At 34.6% G+C, this 17682-nt stretch overlaps 2 protein-coding genes across 2 annotated transcripts in view; both read left to right on the top strand.

Moving 5' to 3' along the window:
* The window catches only part of LOC141836388 (transcription initiation factor TFIID subunit 2), a 66838-nt gene extending 54177 nt beyond the window's left edge, over nucleotides 1–12661 (top strand). Inside the window, exons 20-25 of the mRNA XM_074723869.1 lie at nucleotides 7219–7308; nucleotides 9968–10026; nucleotides 10132–10222; nucleotides 10298–10466; nucleotides 10536–10719; nucleotides 11354–12661. Coding sequence (XP_074579970.1) covers nucleotides 7219–7308; nucleotides 9968–10026; nucleotides 10132–10222; nucleotides 10298–10466; nucleotides 10536–10719; nucleotides 11354–12353 — 1593 coding nt within the window. The 3' untranslated portion in view covers nucleotides 12354–12661. The remainder of the gene's footprint in view (nucleotides 1–7218; nucleotides 7309–9967; nucleotides 10027–10131; nucleotides 10223–10297; nucleotides 10467–10535; nucleotides 10720–11353) is intronic.
* A 1363-nt stretch (nucleotides 12662–14024) lies between these two features.
* The window catches only part of LOC141836365 (ATP-dependent Clp protease adapter protein CLPS1, chloroplastic), a 22825-nt gene continuing 19167 nt past the window's right edge, over nucleotides 14025–17682 (top strand). The window contains exon 1 of the mRNA XM_074723833.1: nucleotides 14025–14224. Within this exon, the coding sequence (XP_074579934.1) occupies nucleotides 14161–14224 (64 nt within the window). The 5' untranslated portion in view covers nucleotides 14025–14160. The remainder of the gene's footprint in view (nucleotides 14225–17682) is intronic.

The following is a 17682-nucleotide window of genomic DNA, read 5'->3' as shown; positions in this document are numbered from 1 at the left end:
TAAATTATATATATCTAAATGGATCTGATCAAATTTGGAACAAATTCATTTTTCTCTAAATAGGATTATTGGCAAATCAAAAACTACCATAGTTAACTAGTCTTTTAGATCTATCAGAATATATTTTTACAAAATCTAGAGCTTTAAAAAAATAGATTTGTAGTTTGCATTAGTATGTTGAAAGGTTGGGGTTGGATGAAGATTTGGCCTCTTTGCATATCATAGAAATGGGGAAGGGAAGAACAATACCTGTGAGCCAATCTAGGTATTTGGCCTCCATTGAAACCCTTGGGTTAGAAAATGTTTACTCAACTAATCATCTAAATTTTTTAGATCAGTCATTCCATTTGAGCATGGTTGAAGATAAAAGGCTCCAATTTGTGTCCCATTTAAGACCAAGACCTCTAGATAGTCAAGTCTTATTCCACTCAATAGGTGTCTATTTAACCCTTGTTAATCCAAATTTTGTGCAACTCCAAACCAATTCTATCGAGTCAACTCAAAGCTAGGTCCCTCACCACTCCTTTTTATCAAGAATAAGGAAAAGAAGAAACTATATCCTCTACCTGCAATGGAGCTAGCAACTGGTAAACTACACTATGAACCTTTGATTTTTCTTTCCTTGGAGCAGAGCTAGGAGTAGAAGAAGCTATACTACACGCGGGTATGATTTAGAATAGGCTCAAAAAACAGGTTCATTCTTGAGTTTTTGTGTTTGACTGAAATGGTATGATTTAGATATCTTGTTATATTGAAAATCGACTTGCTTCAAAATGTGCCAAAATCAACTCCAATGATTATTCTAAATCCTTTTTTAGCTTCTTCACCTCCAATTATATGCCTGTAAAAAATTATTTAAAAATTTTGGAGCAATAAATTAAGCATATCTTTCAAGCATCTCCAATAATGGCAATAAATTATATAATGATATTTTACTAAATGGTGCGCCTAAATGTTTAGTATTTATCAAAAGGTGTGCCATAATTTTAAATTTATGCAATTATCCAAGTACCTTTAAATCTTTGAAAACTATTTGATGACTTTTTAGTAGTTGAAATCAACAAGTGAAGCCATGAATCACCTCCTTAGAATATAAAAAATCCAATGGGGATTTCTTTTGTCAAATTACACCCATCAAGGAATTAGACAAAATATCTTGTTGGACTTTTAGTGTCAAAATCAAAAAGTAAAGGGATGAATGAATTCCTAGTAACACCGTGAATACAATGATTGTCTCATATTGCCATTTTGATCACTAGAAAAACTACTAAGGAGGTTTGACTAAAACACCTTTATTATTTTTCAATCATAAATATCAAAAAGTAAGGGCATTAATGAACTCTTAGGAATATTAAATCTAATGGTGGTTCTATATTATCATTTTAACTAGTGGAGGATCAAAGATTGACTACATATATGATAGGAGATGTCCACATATAGGAGGATGATGGACGTCTTTAGTAGATACTGCCGAGGGAGTCGGCTGTTAACAAAGGTCCGTCACCTGGCTTTGTCTTTTATGATTCACTATGTTCGGTGAGCGTGGAATAGTAGTTTCTTTGGGGAGGGGCAGTTAGATATTGAGTGGATATTTAAGAGTGCAAATACATGTATATTGATCACTGGGGGTATACTCTGATTTGATGTTGTGTCAGACATAAGTAGCCCCTAGGGATGAGGGATGGTTGATAATGATGATTGGGCTTGCCCAATCCTAGTTGTACACCTATTTCTTTGGATTTAATATATTTTTATTTATCCAAAAAATTGCTTTGGTCAAAACACTTCAATAATTTCCTATACAAGATGGTCTTCTAATGGTCAAAATAACAATATGAGACTACCATTGTGTTTATAGTACTCCTGGAGTTCATTCATGTCCTTGTGTCTTTTTATTTTGACCACTAAAAGTGTGTTGTCCAACACCTTGATTTTAGTGTTTTGTTCAATACATTTTGATACCTTTCTACTAGTTAAAATGGACATAGGAGACCATCATTATGCTCAAATGCTCATAGGAGTTTATTCATTTGTTTACTTTTTAATTTTGACAATTGAATTGGTCACATTTTGATTTTGACCATTGGAAAAGGTGTGTTTTGTATAAGTCATCAAAGTGGTTTGGATAAAACATTTTAATGGACTTCAGTGGTCAAAATAAAAAGGTTATCAAGGTACTTTATCCAACAATTCTAAAAGTGATCTTTATCAATTTTGACCTTCAAGGTGTATTTGTTAAAGTTGTTGCTGGCAAAGAGGAGCTTTGACGTAACGGTAAAGTGATTGTCGTGTGACTTGGAAGTCATGAGTTTGAGTCTCGAAACAGTCTCTTGCAAACCAGGGTAAGGCTGCGTACAACAGACTCTTCCCCAGGCTCTACATTGGTGGGAACTTCGTGCACCGGACTGCCTTTTAAGGTGTATTTGCCAAAACGCCTTAATTAATAAAATGAGATCACCATTTGATTTTTCATGTTCTCAAGGGTTGATTTGTACCCTTGTTGATTTGACCACTAGGTTATTAAAATATTTTTGACATTTGATTAAAGGGTGCACTGATTCTTGGTATTCATAATGTCTATGCAATTTCCTAAATGCCTTTAAAACTTTGAAAATAAAAATTGATAGGTCAAGGAAAATATCAAGCATTAGATGCCTCCTTTTATAAAGAGCCAAAAATATTGTGATGACTTTCTAGTTGTCAAAATCAATAAGGATACAAATTAATTCTTAGCATGAAGATTTAATGGTGATCTTATTTTTTTAATTTTGTCCAATCAAGTTATTTTGATTAAAACACCTTAATGTTCTTTTAGTGGTTAAAATTAAAATGAATGTACTCCTGGAAGCACTATAAATACAATGACGATCTCATACAACCATGTCATCTAATAAAAATGTTAATGTGTTTTGGTTAAAACCTTGATGAGCTTTCTAATAGTCAAATCAACAAAGGCATGATTGGACTCCTATGAGCACCATAAATAAAATGGTCGAATGCATAGTGTTAGTGACAGATGCCTTCTATGAGCTTTTTGAGTTTTTTACCACTAGAAAGCTCATCAAAGTGTTTTTACTAAAGCACCTTCCAATCATGGTTTGAAATCTTATACCATATTGGATAAAATATGTTAGTGCTAGTCTTAGAGCCAATTATGAGATGATTGACAATGAAACTTTTGTATCATATTTCATTAATAAAAGGCAAAGTACTTCAAATCTGTGTCAGATGAATAAGTATAATAATATTTTAGGGTAGTAGGTTCCAATCTACAACGTATCAATTGGTTGAATTGATAGTGGGAGGCTATAGACACATATATAGAATACTACTCTTAACTATTTCTAGTTAAGATTTAATATACAAGGGTAATATTAATGCGTTGAGACTAACATGTAGGTCAACTGATGACTTAATCTCACAAGTCATGGATATAAAATATCAAGTTGACACATGGGTATATATTAGAGAATATGTACTGAGTTAATCCGCCATAAGAATGTTTTATGGATTATTATATAAGTGTCATAAACATTCTCATAGTGACTATTAGTATAGATAGTCCTTAAATTTGAAGTCAATACGGTTTCTTACATAAGGAGTTATGTACTTTAGTATCGACAAACGTCACTTGTAATAAGATGGACTATAAAGTCGATCATTGGGTATACAATAAATTATGCGGAGGAATGTGAGTGATGTAGATAAGATCTATCCCTTTCATATGACGGAAGTGATATTGAGCTCATTTGATTAAGCGAGTCTAGTTAGAGATCAAGAAACATAAAGATTGATACGGGGATGACGCGGTCTATGCCTCATGGATCAATCTAGATATCGAAGATGGAAGGACCAAGTTATATAAGACAATAGACACAGAAAGGTTAGGTTGAATCTTAACATTCTCATCACTTGAGTAGCAATGATGCATTGCTAGATGTCACTCATTACTTATGTATCTAAAATGTTCTTTTAGATACATTGTCAGTTATGAGAACCTATTAGGTCACACACAAAGAACATATTGATTTGGAGATGAGTATATTTTAGTTTGACTAAATATGATGGACCCTAAGATTATAGGGTTAAGTCTAATCCGAGTTAAACTCAAATGAATCCAACTATTGGATTATTGGATTGAGTCTAATACGAATTAGGCTCATTGGATTAGATTCAACTACTAAAGAGGATTAATGTCCATTCATAGAGATTAATGGAATATTGATGAAAAGGAGAGCAAAAGGCAAAAACCTTTTGTATTCATTAGATGCCTCTTTGCATTCATTAGATGACTCTTTGTATTCATTGGTATTCATTGAATGATCCTTTGTATTCATTGGATGAGTACAAAAGGTCAATTTTATACATTTGGTGGATGATTACTTTTAGTCTTCTCTTCTTCTACTCTTGGCAAAACCATCCAAGTTGCTAGTAGAACGAAGGTGATTCTTCTCCGAAGGCTAAGTTCGTGTGACGAACAAAGGACGTGTTCGTGTGGATACCAAAGAGGCACGACCATTTTGATCATGATGAGATCTACTGAATCAACTTGTTGTCGAGATTGTTCCGTTCACGCAGTAAAGGTGACAACTCGATCAAACATTCGCATTGATCTCTAAAGGGATCAGTTTTGTTCCGCTGCGTTTATTTATTATTTTTCGCAAAAGATCCCTACAGTCGAAACCTATTGTTCTAGTATCGAAACTCGATACCACTCGGCATCAAAGTTCAAAATCTCAAGCTGTCGTAGTTGGTTTTTGATAGGAAAAATATTGTTCTAGTATCATGTCGATGCTCTGATGCATAGCGTCGGTGATAGATTAAAGGAGGAAGGAGATGTAGTAAAGGAATGAGACATTGTCAGTGCTTAAGGGTATCGAGTTTTTGTAATTTACCGAAATTATATGTTTTGACTGTTTCGTTTGACATTGTTCAAGATTTCAAATATGTTCAACACAAACACAAACTTCTTATGCTTCATCTCCTTTAACTCCAATCCATTATCGACACCATGTATCAAAATATCGGCACGATAACGAAACAGTATTATTCTAGTCAAAGATCGAAACTTCAACACGGATCGAAATTTTGAATCTTGCTTCCAATAGTTAAAATTCATTAATAATAGTATGAACGGACTCCTAGGAGCATCATGAATCATTGGTGATCTTGTATTTCCATTTTGGCCTTTGGCAATCTCATCATGGTGTTATCTTTTTAATTGTTTTGCCGGATTGGTTGCTCAAGATCTTTGGTATTCACTTGAACATAATGAAAAATAATTGAATCTCATGTAGATTCATTGAGAATGATTTTAATCTAGTTTATGACCTCTAGGAAGTACAAGGCACTTTCTTAGGATCCTTGTAAAGAGAAAAAGGTTGCAACTAGTTTGATAATAATAGTGACATAGTTCTTTAGCCTGAAATAAGGAATTAGTTAGATATGATTCAAAATTATGAACATACAGATTTGTAATTGTATTTGAAGAAGAGATGAAAAGGGCATTGACCCACAATAAATGGAGAAATATTCAATGACATAGTCTATTCTCCTAAAATATGACACCGTTGGACCAATCTATTTGATTGTATCGAAAAGCCAACTGAATTGGGATTTCTTTGGTGGCCCGGATCCTTTCTAAGAATATGACAATGTTCTGGGAGTCCATTCATGCCCTTTCTGAATTTCACTACCAGAAAGATTATCAAGGTGGGTTGACTAAAACACCTTGGTGCTTTGGCTAAAACAAATTGTTAACTGTTGTTCGAATAGTTAAAATGGAAATATGAGATGATTATTATATTTAGATACTTACATGTGTTCATTCGTTCCTTTACTTTTTTGATTTTGACCATTGGAAAAATGATCAAGGTGTTTTGGACAAAGTACCTTGTTGCACTTTTAGTAGTCACAATGAAAAACCAAGGCCATGAATGGATTTTTTGAAGCATCATGAATGCGATAGTGGTCTCATAGTGTCATACAAAGTGATTTGGTCAAAACGTTTTGATGACTTTTCTAGTAGTTAAAATCAAAAAGTAAAGATATAAATGGAACACTATAAACACAATGTTAGATATTATTATTTTGACTATTGGAAGTCTATCAATATATTTCTTGTATAGGAAAATTAGGAGTTTTGGCCAAAACATGAGTTTATTCTTGCCATGTTAGATTTTCACCATTGGAAGGTTATCAAGGTATTGGCCAAAGCCCCTTGACGACTTTTTAAAATTAAACATTGTCTAGTTATGCATTGAGTTAAAAATGGTTGAAATTTATTTTTAATTCCACTATCTAATTGTATATTCTTATAAAAGTGGAAATTCTAAGTTAAAGAAAATTAGATCAGGGTGTTTTGAGTATTGGTGTAATATAGTACAATAAAATTTTATTCAATTATGTAGTGCTAGAGTTTTACTTTTTGAAGTAAATAGAATAAAAGTCATCTAAATTCATCTCAGTATGCTTCAATGTGTGTCAAAATATGTTCTGTTAGCAAAACATTATGTCAAACCATTCCAACCAAGGATTGATAACTCCAACACCCTATTATATTCTAAATCTCGATCTGAAATCTTAACTGGCTGATTTCTCGAAACTGAAAATAGCTGTACATAATATCCAATTATGATAAAATTTGCAAAACGTTTGGTCTGTCAATAAAACAACAGTTGGAGAATGTTTTCAGTTATTATCCCCAAGAATGAAATATTGGTATCAGGAGAATGGCATAATGCATGGTTTCTATTACTATATAGGTTTTATTCTAGAAGTTGTACTTGGAAAGGTCTTTGCTTTGAGATCTCTGATGGTAAATTCTGACTCCCTCAACCTTTTTTCATGAATAATCAATAGAGTTCCATCTGCGTTTCCTAGTTTATAATTGAACCTTCTTTCAGTTTAGTTATATGGCAACTTTACTTGGATTTATATGATTATACTTTAAGCCTATCTGGAGGGAACTACAGCCTAGACTCCTAGAACAAAGAGATTTTTGTATTGAACTTCATTTGACATTTCTCTGTGCACTAGAATGATGACCTTAAGCCTCTCTCAATGAGGCTTACATAAATGCCACTACTTCTGTTTATATTAGTTTTATGGGAATTGAAGGTAGGCGTGTTTTGAGTTTGTCATCCTGATTGACTTTATTTAATTGATCTTGTTGTTGCTTCTTTGTTGTTGATTGTTGAAGGTTTTTCTTTTTTTCAGTATAATGATAACAGTGGAAACCCCTATTCGGACGTGTATTGGCTTTCTGCTCTTGTCAAATCAATTGGCGAAGTTGAATTTGGTCAACAGGTTGGTCTATGACTTCTTTATATTTTTTATCTTACAAGTGCATGAAGAATGTCATTGCTTCTCAAGCTTTTTCTTATTTTCTTAGAGAGTCTAAAGGACCTTATATATTAAGGGAGTTGACTATAGTATGAGGAATACAAGAGGCTACTAATCTCAAGATGACATGCTATAAAGATTATTAGGATTGTAGGCATGATAACTTGTATAAGGTCGCTAAAATTGAGGTTATATTTATGAGCCTAGTGAAGTTTATTACATATAATAAATTCTATGTAATTTCCCAGAATCCAGGATGGTAGAAAGATACTTTTGGGATTTCTGAAGTTAGGGAAAGGAGATTTTGTAAAATATTAGACACAAAGGATGAAAAATCAAAAGATGACAAGGATGAAAACACCCATGTCCATTGAAGTTCAGTTCAGGGTCAAATAGTAGAACATCGGGTGTATTTTTGCAAATAATTTGATGAGCACTTTCGTGCAAATCTAATTTTGGTGATTTATAATTAACTTAATTTGGGATCATCGATTTATTTGTAATAAAGTTGAATGAGTTCAAAGAAGCTTTAGTGTAAATGAATATGGGTAATTGGTTCAAATGATTTTACTTAATAAAATTAAACAAAGCTATTGAAAATTGATAATAAATAAATAAATATTTATTGAATCATTCACCTCTGATGAATTCAAATTTGTTATAAAATCATTTCTAAATAATAGTTTTTTTTTCTCTTTTCAACTTTCAAATTCTATTTTCTAAATAAAAAAATCAAAGATAGAAACTTTTCCCCACACATTGGCAACCAAATGAAAACTATATAATATAGGACCTCAACAATGCCTTGATTTGCTCCGACAGGATTTGAATGAATCTTGTCATGAAATAACGTTATCATGAGGAAAGATGTTGAACATGTGATACCATCCTTATTATAAAAGTGATCATATAATGCAGGCACATCAAGTATCATGTTAATACATTTGGTAGAATTTTGTAGAAATAAATATTGTATTGCTTGAGATGAGGTAACCATTGTAAGGTATATAGTGGACTAATGTCACAACTCGGAACCTAAAATGAACTCACTATACCAATCCCCTATTAATACTAACATCACTAATACTCTTCCTCTAGATGAAACATAGATATATTATCTATATGTCTTAGCTTGTTACATAATGTAGAAAAGCTCTCATAAACATAGATGGCTAACATTAAACAAGGCCATGACTATGAAATGAAAACATAATAGTTGCATGTTGAACAAAACTTAATTAGTTAAATAAGCACACAGTACATGATACCTTTGGCCTCAAATCAACAAAACTCTAGAAATAATTGGAGCATGTAAGTGATCTTCCCTCTGACCTCAAATCAGTACATAGCTGATAATGTCTTTGTCCTCAAATCAACAAAATTCTAGAAATAATTGGAGCATGTAAGCTATCTTCCCTCCGACCTCAAATCAGTACATAGCTGATAATGTCTTTGTCCTCAAATCAACACGTCATCAAAATGAGAGTATAAAGAGAGAAAGGATGAATTGAAATAAGAATGAAGAGACTTTTTTAGAACTAATCTTCACGGTTGGCTTATCCCTAAAGTGGCAATGAAATCAAAACAGCAATAACCTAAGGGAAAAAGAAAGTACTCAAGGGTCCTGGAGGAAAGATCGATAGCACAACTTGATCATTTGTTAGACGTGCAAAACAAGAACACTGGAGATGGAAAACAACCTTTTGATTGATGTAGAAAAATGATAATGAGATGTTTTCTCTATTCGAGTCTATTGGAGAGTTAAAGCACAACTTCACCATTAGAATGAGAAGATGTTTCTTTTATTCAAGCATCCACTGGCTTTTAGACGGTGCATGTGCAACATGGCAAAATAGGATATGCTGAAGAATAGAGTTAGTTAGAAGAAGATGCAGGAGAGCAAGCTAGATCTGGACCTTTTAAGGAAGAAGAATGGGTTGTTGATGTAGACAGAAATGAAGGGAAGAGGATTTTCCAATTCTAGAAATGACTTCTATAAAGGGGAAAAGAGAATATATATGTGCTAGGAGCACGATGAAGGTTCAATAGAGGATATCAATGGGCAATAGAATCTGACATTTGTTAATGGGAGCCGAGTGCATTGGAATGCATAAAGGTCATTCTGTGTTTACTAGAGATTGTTATGATATTGTAGGCAACGTGTGTGGCTGGCTGGTGGTGGAGGCTCAGCGGCTAATGCAAGAATAAGGATGATTGACCAATAGGAATGGCTTGGCTGGAACAATGCAGAGATGTGATTGGCAGCAACTGTTGGCAGCACAATCAGATTGTTGGATTTGGTAGCAAGACATGATGCCTGAAGTTGCTGCTTGACAAGCATAGGAGAAGGGAGGAGTGTGTGACTCGCGAGTCCATAAGAAGCTAAAAGTTGTCAATGGGGATTCGAGCACAGTGATTGAAGACTTCAGCATTAGACATCATTCATGTGTATGGTGTTCAAATGGCATGTATTGCAAGATGAAATGAAATGTTATTAGCTATGTCTTTTCTTCTGTGAACGTTGCCATATTTTGCAAACTCATATTTTGCCATGTAATCTGGTTATGGGAAGAACTGCTCTATGCTTCAAGTACATACTATTGATCAACTATGTTTGTGTCAGGGCATACTTCTTTTGCCATCCCTTCTCAAACGTATTGATCAACTGTTGCAATTTGACAGGTATGCCAGTGCTATTTTTAAGTGCATTAAGAAATGACAATTTTTATTGAAATGGAAAACATATCCTGTGAAGTATGAGTTGACTAGTTTTACTGTTTTACCTAGGCTTATGCCTAGTTACAATGGGATTTTGACCGTCAGCTGCATTCGCACCTTAGTACAGATTGCATTGAAGATGCCAAATTCTTCCGCTATTGTAAGTTATTTTCTCAAACAATTTTTGTCATATTCTTGAAGGAATATTCATCATATAACTTTCTTGTTGACTCAGGGACGCATTTACGAACTTATAAAGCCATATAGAAATGTTGAAAATTCATCATGGAAGGTTCGAATTGAAGCAAGCAGGGCACTTCTAGATCTTAAGTATCACAGTGATGGGATTGATGCAGTTTTAACATTGTTCATGAACTCTTTGGAGAGAGAAACTTCATTAAGAGGTCCTTACTAATATTTAAGCTTTCCTATTTAGTTGTGGTGTAGTTTCTGACATTTTTGAAAGACTACAGGCGAGGTGAAGTTGGCTGTTCATGTCATGCATATTTGCCAGGTTGAATTTGAATCTGAGACAGATAAACAAGTACAGTTGTCGACCAGCATTGCTCTGCTTCGCCTGCTAACAAGCAGAAAAGCATTCAACAACATTTTCCTTCGCCACTACTTATTTTGCATTTTGCAAATTCTTGCTGGAAGGTACTATTATTATCTCTCTGATCGTTAACTCCAGTTAGGGATCATTGTTTTGATTTTCTCACTTGGATCTTTGACTTTGATTTATGCTTCTGATTTTTATTGGTCATGTACTCTAGTGGTCACTGAAAATGTAAGTTGGATAAAATATTCTCCCACTAAGTGCTGATGGATGTTTGCTGTGTTTGTGTCAAATTTATAATTTGTGAACTAGGAGAAAAGGTGAAACTGAAACATAATAAAAAGGGGTTGGATTGAGAAAATCAGAAGTATAGGAGTATATGGAGAATCGAATAAATCTTTGGGTACCATCTGCATGCATGTAGGAGTGGTGCAGATGGATAATAATGCAAAATATTATCAATTTAATTTTTCAACGTCTGCATATCGTTTTTTGGCTTCTTGAAATTTCGTTGGTTGTCATAGTACTAAAATTATTAGCAACTCTGTTTTTGGCAAATAAGAATTGCATCAATGCACAAGATGTTTGCACATCTCTTCAGGATTGAACTGACTGCCAATTTACCAAGTTGTTGTTTTCATACTTGAGTATTGTGCTGACAGCTCTGCAGTTAATGCTTTCTTTTTTGAAAGTGTTTTGCTGGTTACTAGGTTATATAATCATTTTCATATTCAGGTCTCCAACGCTTCACGGTGTACCTAGAGTTCAACTACCTGCTACAGTAAGTGCTGAAACTGGTAGTCAGCAAGTGACCAGACCTGTGCATCTAAAGTTGAAGATACCTAAACCTCAGGAACCTGTTTCAGACAATGGTAAAGCTCCTGAAGTTCTGCCTACTGCAGAAACTAATAAAGAGGGTGATACTATTTCTAACTGTAGTGAGAAAAGGGTAAATGTAATCAAGATTAGGGTTAAGCAACTTTCATCATCAAGTAAGGCGGATGAAATTGATCATCATATGGACTATTCTCGAGCTTGTACAAATGATGCTGAGTTAGGACCTTGCAGTTCTGTTTCTGTTGATGCACCTGCAAGAGCAACTGATCCATTGAATGTCAGCAACCAGAATAATTTGGAGGCAGATTCTGCTCAGGATCGTGGGTCTAGGATGACGGCAAGCATTGGCAGTGCAAAGATAGCAAGCATGGATGAGCTTGGTAAAGATTTGCAATGTACTGCTGATTCGAGGCTGGCTGGACTTTCGAAAGCTCAATTATCTCCTACTGATTTTAAAGTCGATGAGACAGTTGACGAAAGAGCTACTCTTCAGGAGCCCCCAATGCATAGACTTGGAGTGGGAGCGACTGCCTCTCTTGATAATGAGCTGCTACCTAGAGAAAAGAAATACAAGGACAAAGAAAAGAAGCGGAAACGAGATGACAGAGACAAGAAGGGTGATCCTGAGTATATGGAGAAAAAGCGCCTTAAGAAAGAGAGAAAGCGAATGGAGAAAGAATTGGCAAAAATGCAGAAGGATGGAGATAAAGTTTCTGAGTTGAAGATATCGCCTAGAAATACCGAATCAAGAGGCCCTTTGATTGATGCCAAGAAGGCAGAGCAGGATGTAGAAACTCATGTGGTAGCAAGTGAAGATAACAGAAGCGAGACGACTAAAGGAACCTTCCCAACTAAACTCAGAATAAAGATCAAAAGCAGAAACACTGACAACAACTAGAAATCATGCCGCCGGAGCCAGAGTGTAATACCTTAACTATGTAGAATTAGCGGAAGACCAAAGGATGCTACATGCAGTGTAAGACGCTCAAAGCAATGGCAGAGAGAAAGCGAAGAGCTTGTTTTCTTTGAAGGATGGCTTTTTATGCTATGGGCTTCGGCACCATTCTTTTAGCCTCTCCGGAGATTTGACACTTGCATTTCGAACTATAGCTGATGCTCAAACATTATTTGTTGGAATTTATGATCACAACCTACGACCACAAGATGTCTTTAGCAATTGATGCAGGTTTCAACGTTGTCATGTGTGTTCGCATGGATGTGTGTCTACAATAACAAATTTGAAATAAGGATTAAACAAAATAATCCAAAGTAAAAAATAAATATAATAAATATCAAACTCATAATATAGATACACACACGCACGGATAGGAAAATATATTGATAATACTAGGGCAAGGTAAAGTAGTCATGCCTATGTCAATAGCCAAGTGTCGAACCTTAGTGCAACTTAATAAGCTTGTAACTTAAGGGGACTTTCCAATTTGAATTTGTGTCATTTGATTAGAAGGAATCTAATCAACTAGATTAGGAACAAAAATTCTTTGCTCTAGTCAATTAGTAGTTTTTTAGTTGATAATATACACTTCAATATAGATTGTCCAAAGAAGAGCTAAACAAGGTTGGACAAAATTGGGATCTTTTAAGGACTCCATTGACAACATTTAAGATGAAGGTGAGACTATAGCATAAATGAATGAAAGATACAAAGAAATCATTAATGGACTACTTGGTTTAGCTTAGGTCGTAGATTGATGCGTGCACATGCATAAGACCTAGTCCTCCAACATGCTCAATCATTGACCTAGTCAACTTCATAATAATAGTGACACTATAACATGTGTTGACCAAGTCACATATCATCCGAAGTGGGTCAATCCAAGTCCATTGTAATAAAAGCATAGATAGAGTTCATTAGGTTACAACAAAGGCTAAGAATGAAGTCTGATCCATTAGCCCCGGGGTATGGTTAAATTGGTTAATATTAGATAGATTTGTTGAAGTGAACAATGGTAGATTCTCAGCAAAGCCAAGGCAATATCCTTTTCGGAGTGCCAACTGCAATTTCCTGATTTATCTCTTCATAGATAATCGTGAGATCGATCGTGTGGGACCGTTAAGGTGACGAATTTCATTTTTGTTTTTTGTTGTTGTTGTTGAAGAGTATGATCCATTAGAGTTATTGACAGACCAAGCGTCCTTTGTTTCCTAACATAGAATCTAATGACCATGGCAAGAAAGAGGGACTCCTATCACACTATTAGTGACTACCATAATAACTACATATAGCTAGAGTCACTTGGATCACTTATTTCATTGCTTATTTATTAGTCCATCAAATTTAATCCTATGCATTATATCTAATACTTAGTTGAACCATGTTACATTTTCATTATTTTATAATAACTTAATAAAAAAATAATGCTAGATTTATTATGGCTTTAATCAGTAATTTGTTAATTTTTAAAATTTATTGTAAATTTATTAAAATAAGTAAAATTCGTGGTATTTGGCCAGTCACTCACTCATAGTGAAGAGCCGGCGTCACTTACAGATAATGGGCCGGTCTGGCCCAAGAATTGGACGGCACCCACACGAGTGGCGCAGGAAAGCTCGGGCGACCTCGGACACTTTCGTCTGCGTCCGCATCTGCGGATTTTTTTTTTTCTTGGAAGGGAAATTTCCCAAGATTTGAAGTTGGGAGAGAGTTAGAAAGCCTGGAGGAGAGCGTGAGGTTGAGATCGGCCATGGAGACGACGATATGCAGCAGAATTGCTCTCTCACCCAACCATGTCGTCAATCCCAAACCAGGTCTCTAAATCCCTTTTTCTTCCTTCTTTTTCTAGGGCCTGTCTCGCGGCTGTCAAACTTTCGTATTGTTCTCGTTAGTCCCGTTTATGTGTTTTAATGCGCAATTTTGCGAGTACTTTTAGGAAGAATTCGTTGAAATAGGCTCCTGAACTGCTCAAATGAATTTCAATGTGTTTATATCAGTATTTGCAATAATTAAATGTGCATGCGATGGGCCTACGTGGTACAAAAGTTATTGTAGTCAAATATTGGTTGATCCTTCAAAGTGTATGGCTTTCTCTCTTCTTCATCGTAGTCATTGAATATGAACCTTGTTTTAAAATTGGAGCTATTTTTGACTTTAGCTTGGGAAGGTTGGAGACGGAGGTGATAATAAGTCCTCTTCTTTATCCTTAACTGTTCTGATATTAGATTGAAAGGCACGCTGGAGCATTTACTTAAGTAAGCTTATATATGCACAACAGAAATCCAAATTCATATGACTATCTTGAGGATGTATATGGGACTCTTTGATATGCTTTCATTTCCATTTAGTTATCATCATTCTTTACCGTTTTGTTTGTTTCTTTATTTTTGTCATTATGGAAAAATAGTCATTATTTTATCTTTTGATGTGCAGTTTTGTCCAGATTACATTTATCTCTTAAATGATTCTCTTTTACATCAACACTATTTTTATGGAACTGTCGTGCATTCTGTGATCATATTGTATTTTCATTCTCTCTAGGAAACATGGATCTTTCAATTTATTCCCATAGAAAGTTCTACTAAGTGCCTAAGGCATTAGTCATTAAATTGGGCATGATTCATTACATTCCCTTTGAGCTAATTATCCAGACAAACTTTTTCCATACCAAGACGTGAAGACTTTACATAGTAAGTTATTCATTTGTTGTATGGTGATCATGAGATCAAATAAAAAGCCCTTTTCTCCCCAATCCCAATGTATAGGCTTTTGTGGACAACTCCCCTTTATAGCATTTTCTGTGTCTTGAGATTATAGGTTGAGATGATCAATTAATTGTTGGGTCAATGATGATGAGGCTAGAAGGGGGAGTAAATAGCTGATTGCTTGAATCACTTGCTCATGATTACAATTTAGTTAGTAAGTAGTAGAATATATCCAAACATAAATACAAGACACAAGCAATGTTAACACTTAGTTTTTACGTGATTCAAAATCCATGGTTCCTACTCGGCCTATCACTCGTTGGTGAGTCACTTCTAGAATCCCCCTATCTTTTTTTCCTTCTCAAATGTCTTCCAGAGGTGGAGAAACCACTTCCAACCTTACTTTTCAATGAAGAACAAGAAGATACAATGAGTAATACAATAACAATGCAATAAGGAAATGTTAGAAGATTGGAGTTCTTTTTTTTTGTCTTCCTTTTTACTTGATTTTGCTTTTTGATGTTTGTTTATATTAGCTGCAAAAAACTCATGTTGTTTCCCTTCTTTAGTCTTTTTGTTCAGAACAACTACTTGCTATTTTCTACTCGATCTTGCGATTGCTTCAGGCTTTTGTCCACTAATAGATAGCTAAGTTGATTGCACCTGCTGTAACTTGTAGACGATTGACCGCTTTTGCTAAATTCTGTCAGATCAATAATCTTCTTTTAGTTTTTCTGTTGTTGTAAACAACCACTACATTAATAGATTGATCTTGCCCTAGTCGACTACAGAGTTGACTCAACTATCAATCAACTGAATCCAACTTCCAGTCGACTAAATTATTAACTCCAACCAACTCTAAGGCCAAGTCCTCGCCTAAGTCACTATCCAAAATTCAACCTACAGATCACACGTACATGCTCATCTCACTTTGTTGGCACTTGATTTCTTATCGAACAGGCTACAACTTCTTGTGAATAATAGATTCATGATTCACAACACTTTATAGTGTCTACTCAATTTCCATCAAGGTCTCAGTGCTAATTAGCGTATTTTGAATTTCTTCAAAATTATTTTACTCCCACTAGTCTTTCTAGAAATAAATTCTCTTTCTAGAAAAAAATCATTTCTAGCAATAAATACTTTGTCTTGTGTGGGATTATAAAATTAATATTCTTTCGTTTCTTTGGGATATCCTACAAAATAGCACTTATCGGATTTAAGTCCTAGTTTCTCTGAGATTTGATGTCAAACGTAAGCCTCACAACCCCAAATCTTCATAAAAGACATTTTAAAACTCTTCCCAGTCCATATCGTATATGGTGTCTTCATAACGACTTTACACGGAACGGGATTAAGTGTGAAAGCAGCCGCCTCTAGAACATGTCCCAGAGAAAGAAGTAGAAAGATCTGTCTGACTCATCATTGATTATACCATATCTAATAAAGTATGATTTCTCCTCTCTGAGATGTCATTCCACTATGATGTTCCAGGTGGAGTGAATTGAGATATGATCCCAAACTCAATGAGATGGTCACGAAACTCTTGGCTAAGGTATTCACCACCTCGATCTGATCGAAGCATAATACGCTTACTAAGTTGGTTTTGTGCTTCATTCTTAAATTATTTAAACTTTTTAAAGGATTTTGACTTGTGTTTTATTAGATACACATAGTCATATCTACTGATATCATCAGTAAAAGTCATGGAATACTGATAGCCTCCTCTAGTTATATTGAAAGAGCCACAAATATCAGTATGTATGAGTCCTAATAAATTATTAGCTCTTTCGCTATGTCCATTAAAAGGAGTCTTTGTCATCCTGCCTTGAAGATAAGATTGACATATCTCATATGATTCAAAATCAAATGAGTCTACCATCCTTATGGAGTTGTGATATGCGATGCTTATTTATGTGACCCAAGCGACAATATCAGAGATATGTTTGATTTAAATCATTAGATTTGAATTGTTTGGTATTTATATTATACGTTGGAGTTTCGAAGTCTAAAACATAGAGTCCATTCATAAGAAGTGCATTACAATATCACATATCATTTAAATGAATAGAACAACATTTGTCCTTTATTATAAATGAGAAACCTTTCTTGTCCAAAGAAGAAATAGAGATAATGTTTTTAATTAAGGTAGACACATAATAACACTCTTCTAGTTCCAAAATAAGTTTAGTGGGTAAAGATAAGGAATATGTTCCTAGAGTTATAGCAACAACTCTTGCACCATTGCCTACTCATAGGTTCATTTCGTCCTTTGTCAATGATCTAACTTTTTTTAGGCCCTCCACATTAGTGTAAATGTGAGATGCACAGTCAGTATCTAATATCCATGAAGAAGAAATAGTAGATTGATTTTTATAACATATATACCTAAAGCAGAAGTCTCATTTTTCTTCTTTTTGACTTCCTCTAGATACAGTTTGCAGTTTCTCTTCTAATGTTCAGTTTCACCACAGTGGAAGCAAGTTCCTCTTTAGGCACCCCGCCTTTAGATTTCAATGCATAAGATTTGGATTTGCTTTGACTTGAATTTTACTCTTACCTTTGGA

The sequence above is a fragment of the Curcuma longa genome, chromosome 10 (genome assembly GCF_044706935.1).
Source record: "Curcuma longa cultivar G26 ecotype Majalengka, Jawa Barat chromosome 10, ITB_CL_G26_1.1, whole genome shotgun sequence".
Taxonomy (NCBI): domain Eukaryota; kingdom Viridiplantae; phylum Streptophyta; class Magnoliopsida; order Zingiberales; family Zingiberaceae; genus Curcuma; species Curcuma longa.
The sequence above is the reverse complement of the archived record's forward strand: the minus strand, read 5'-3'. Positions and strand labels throughout refer to the sequence as shown.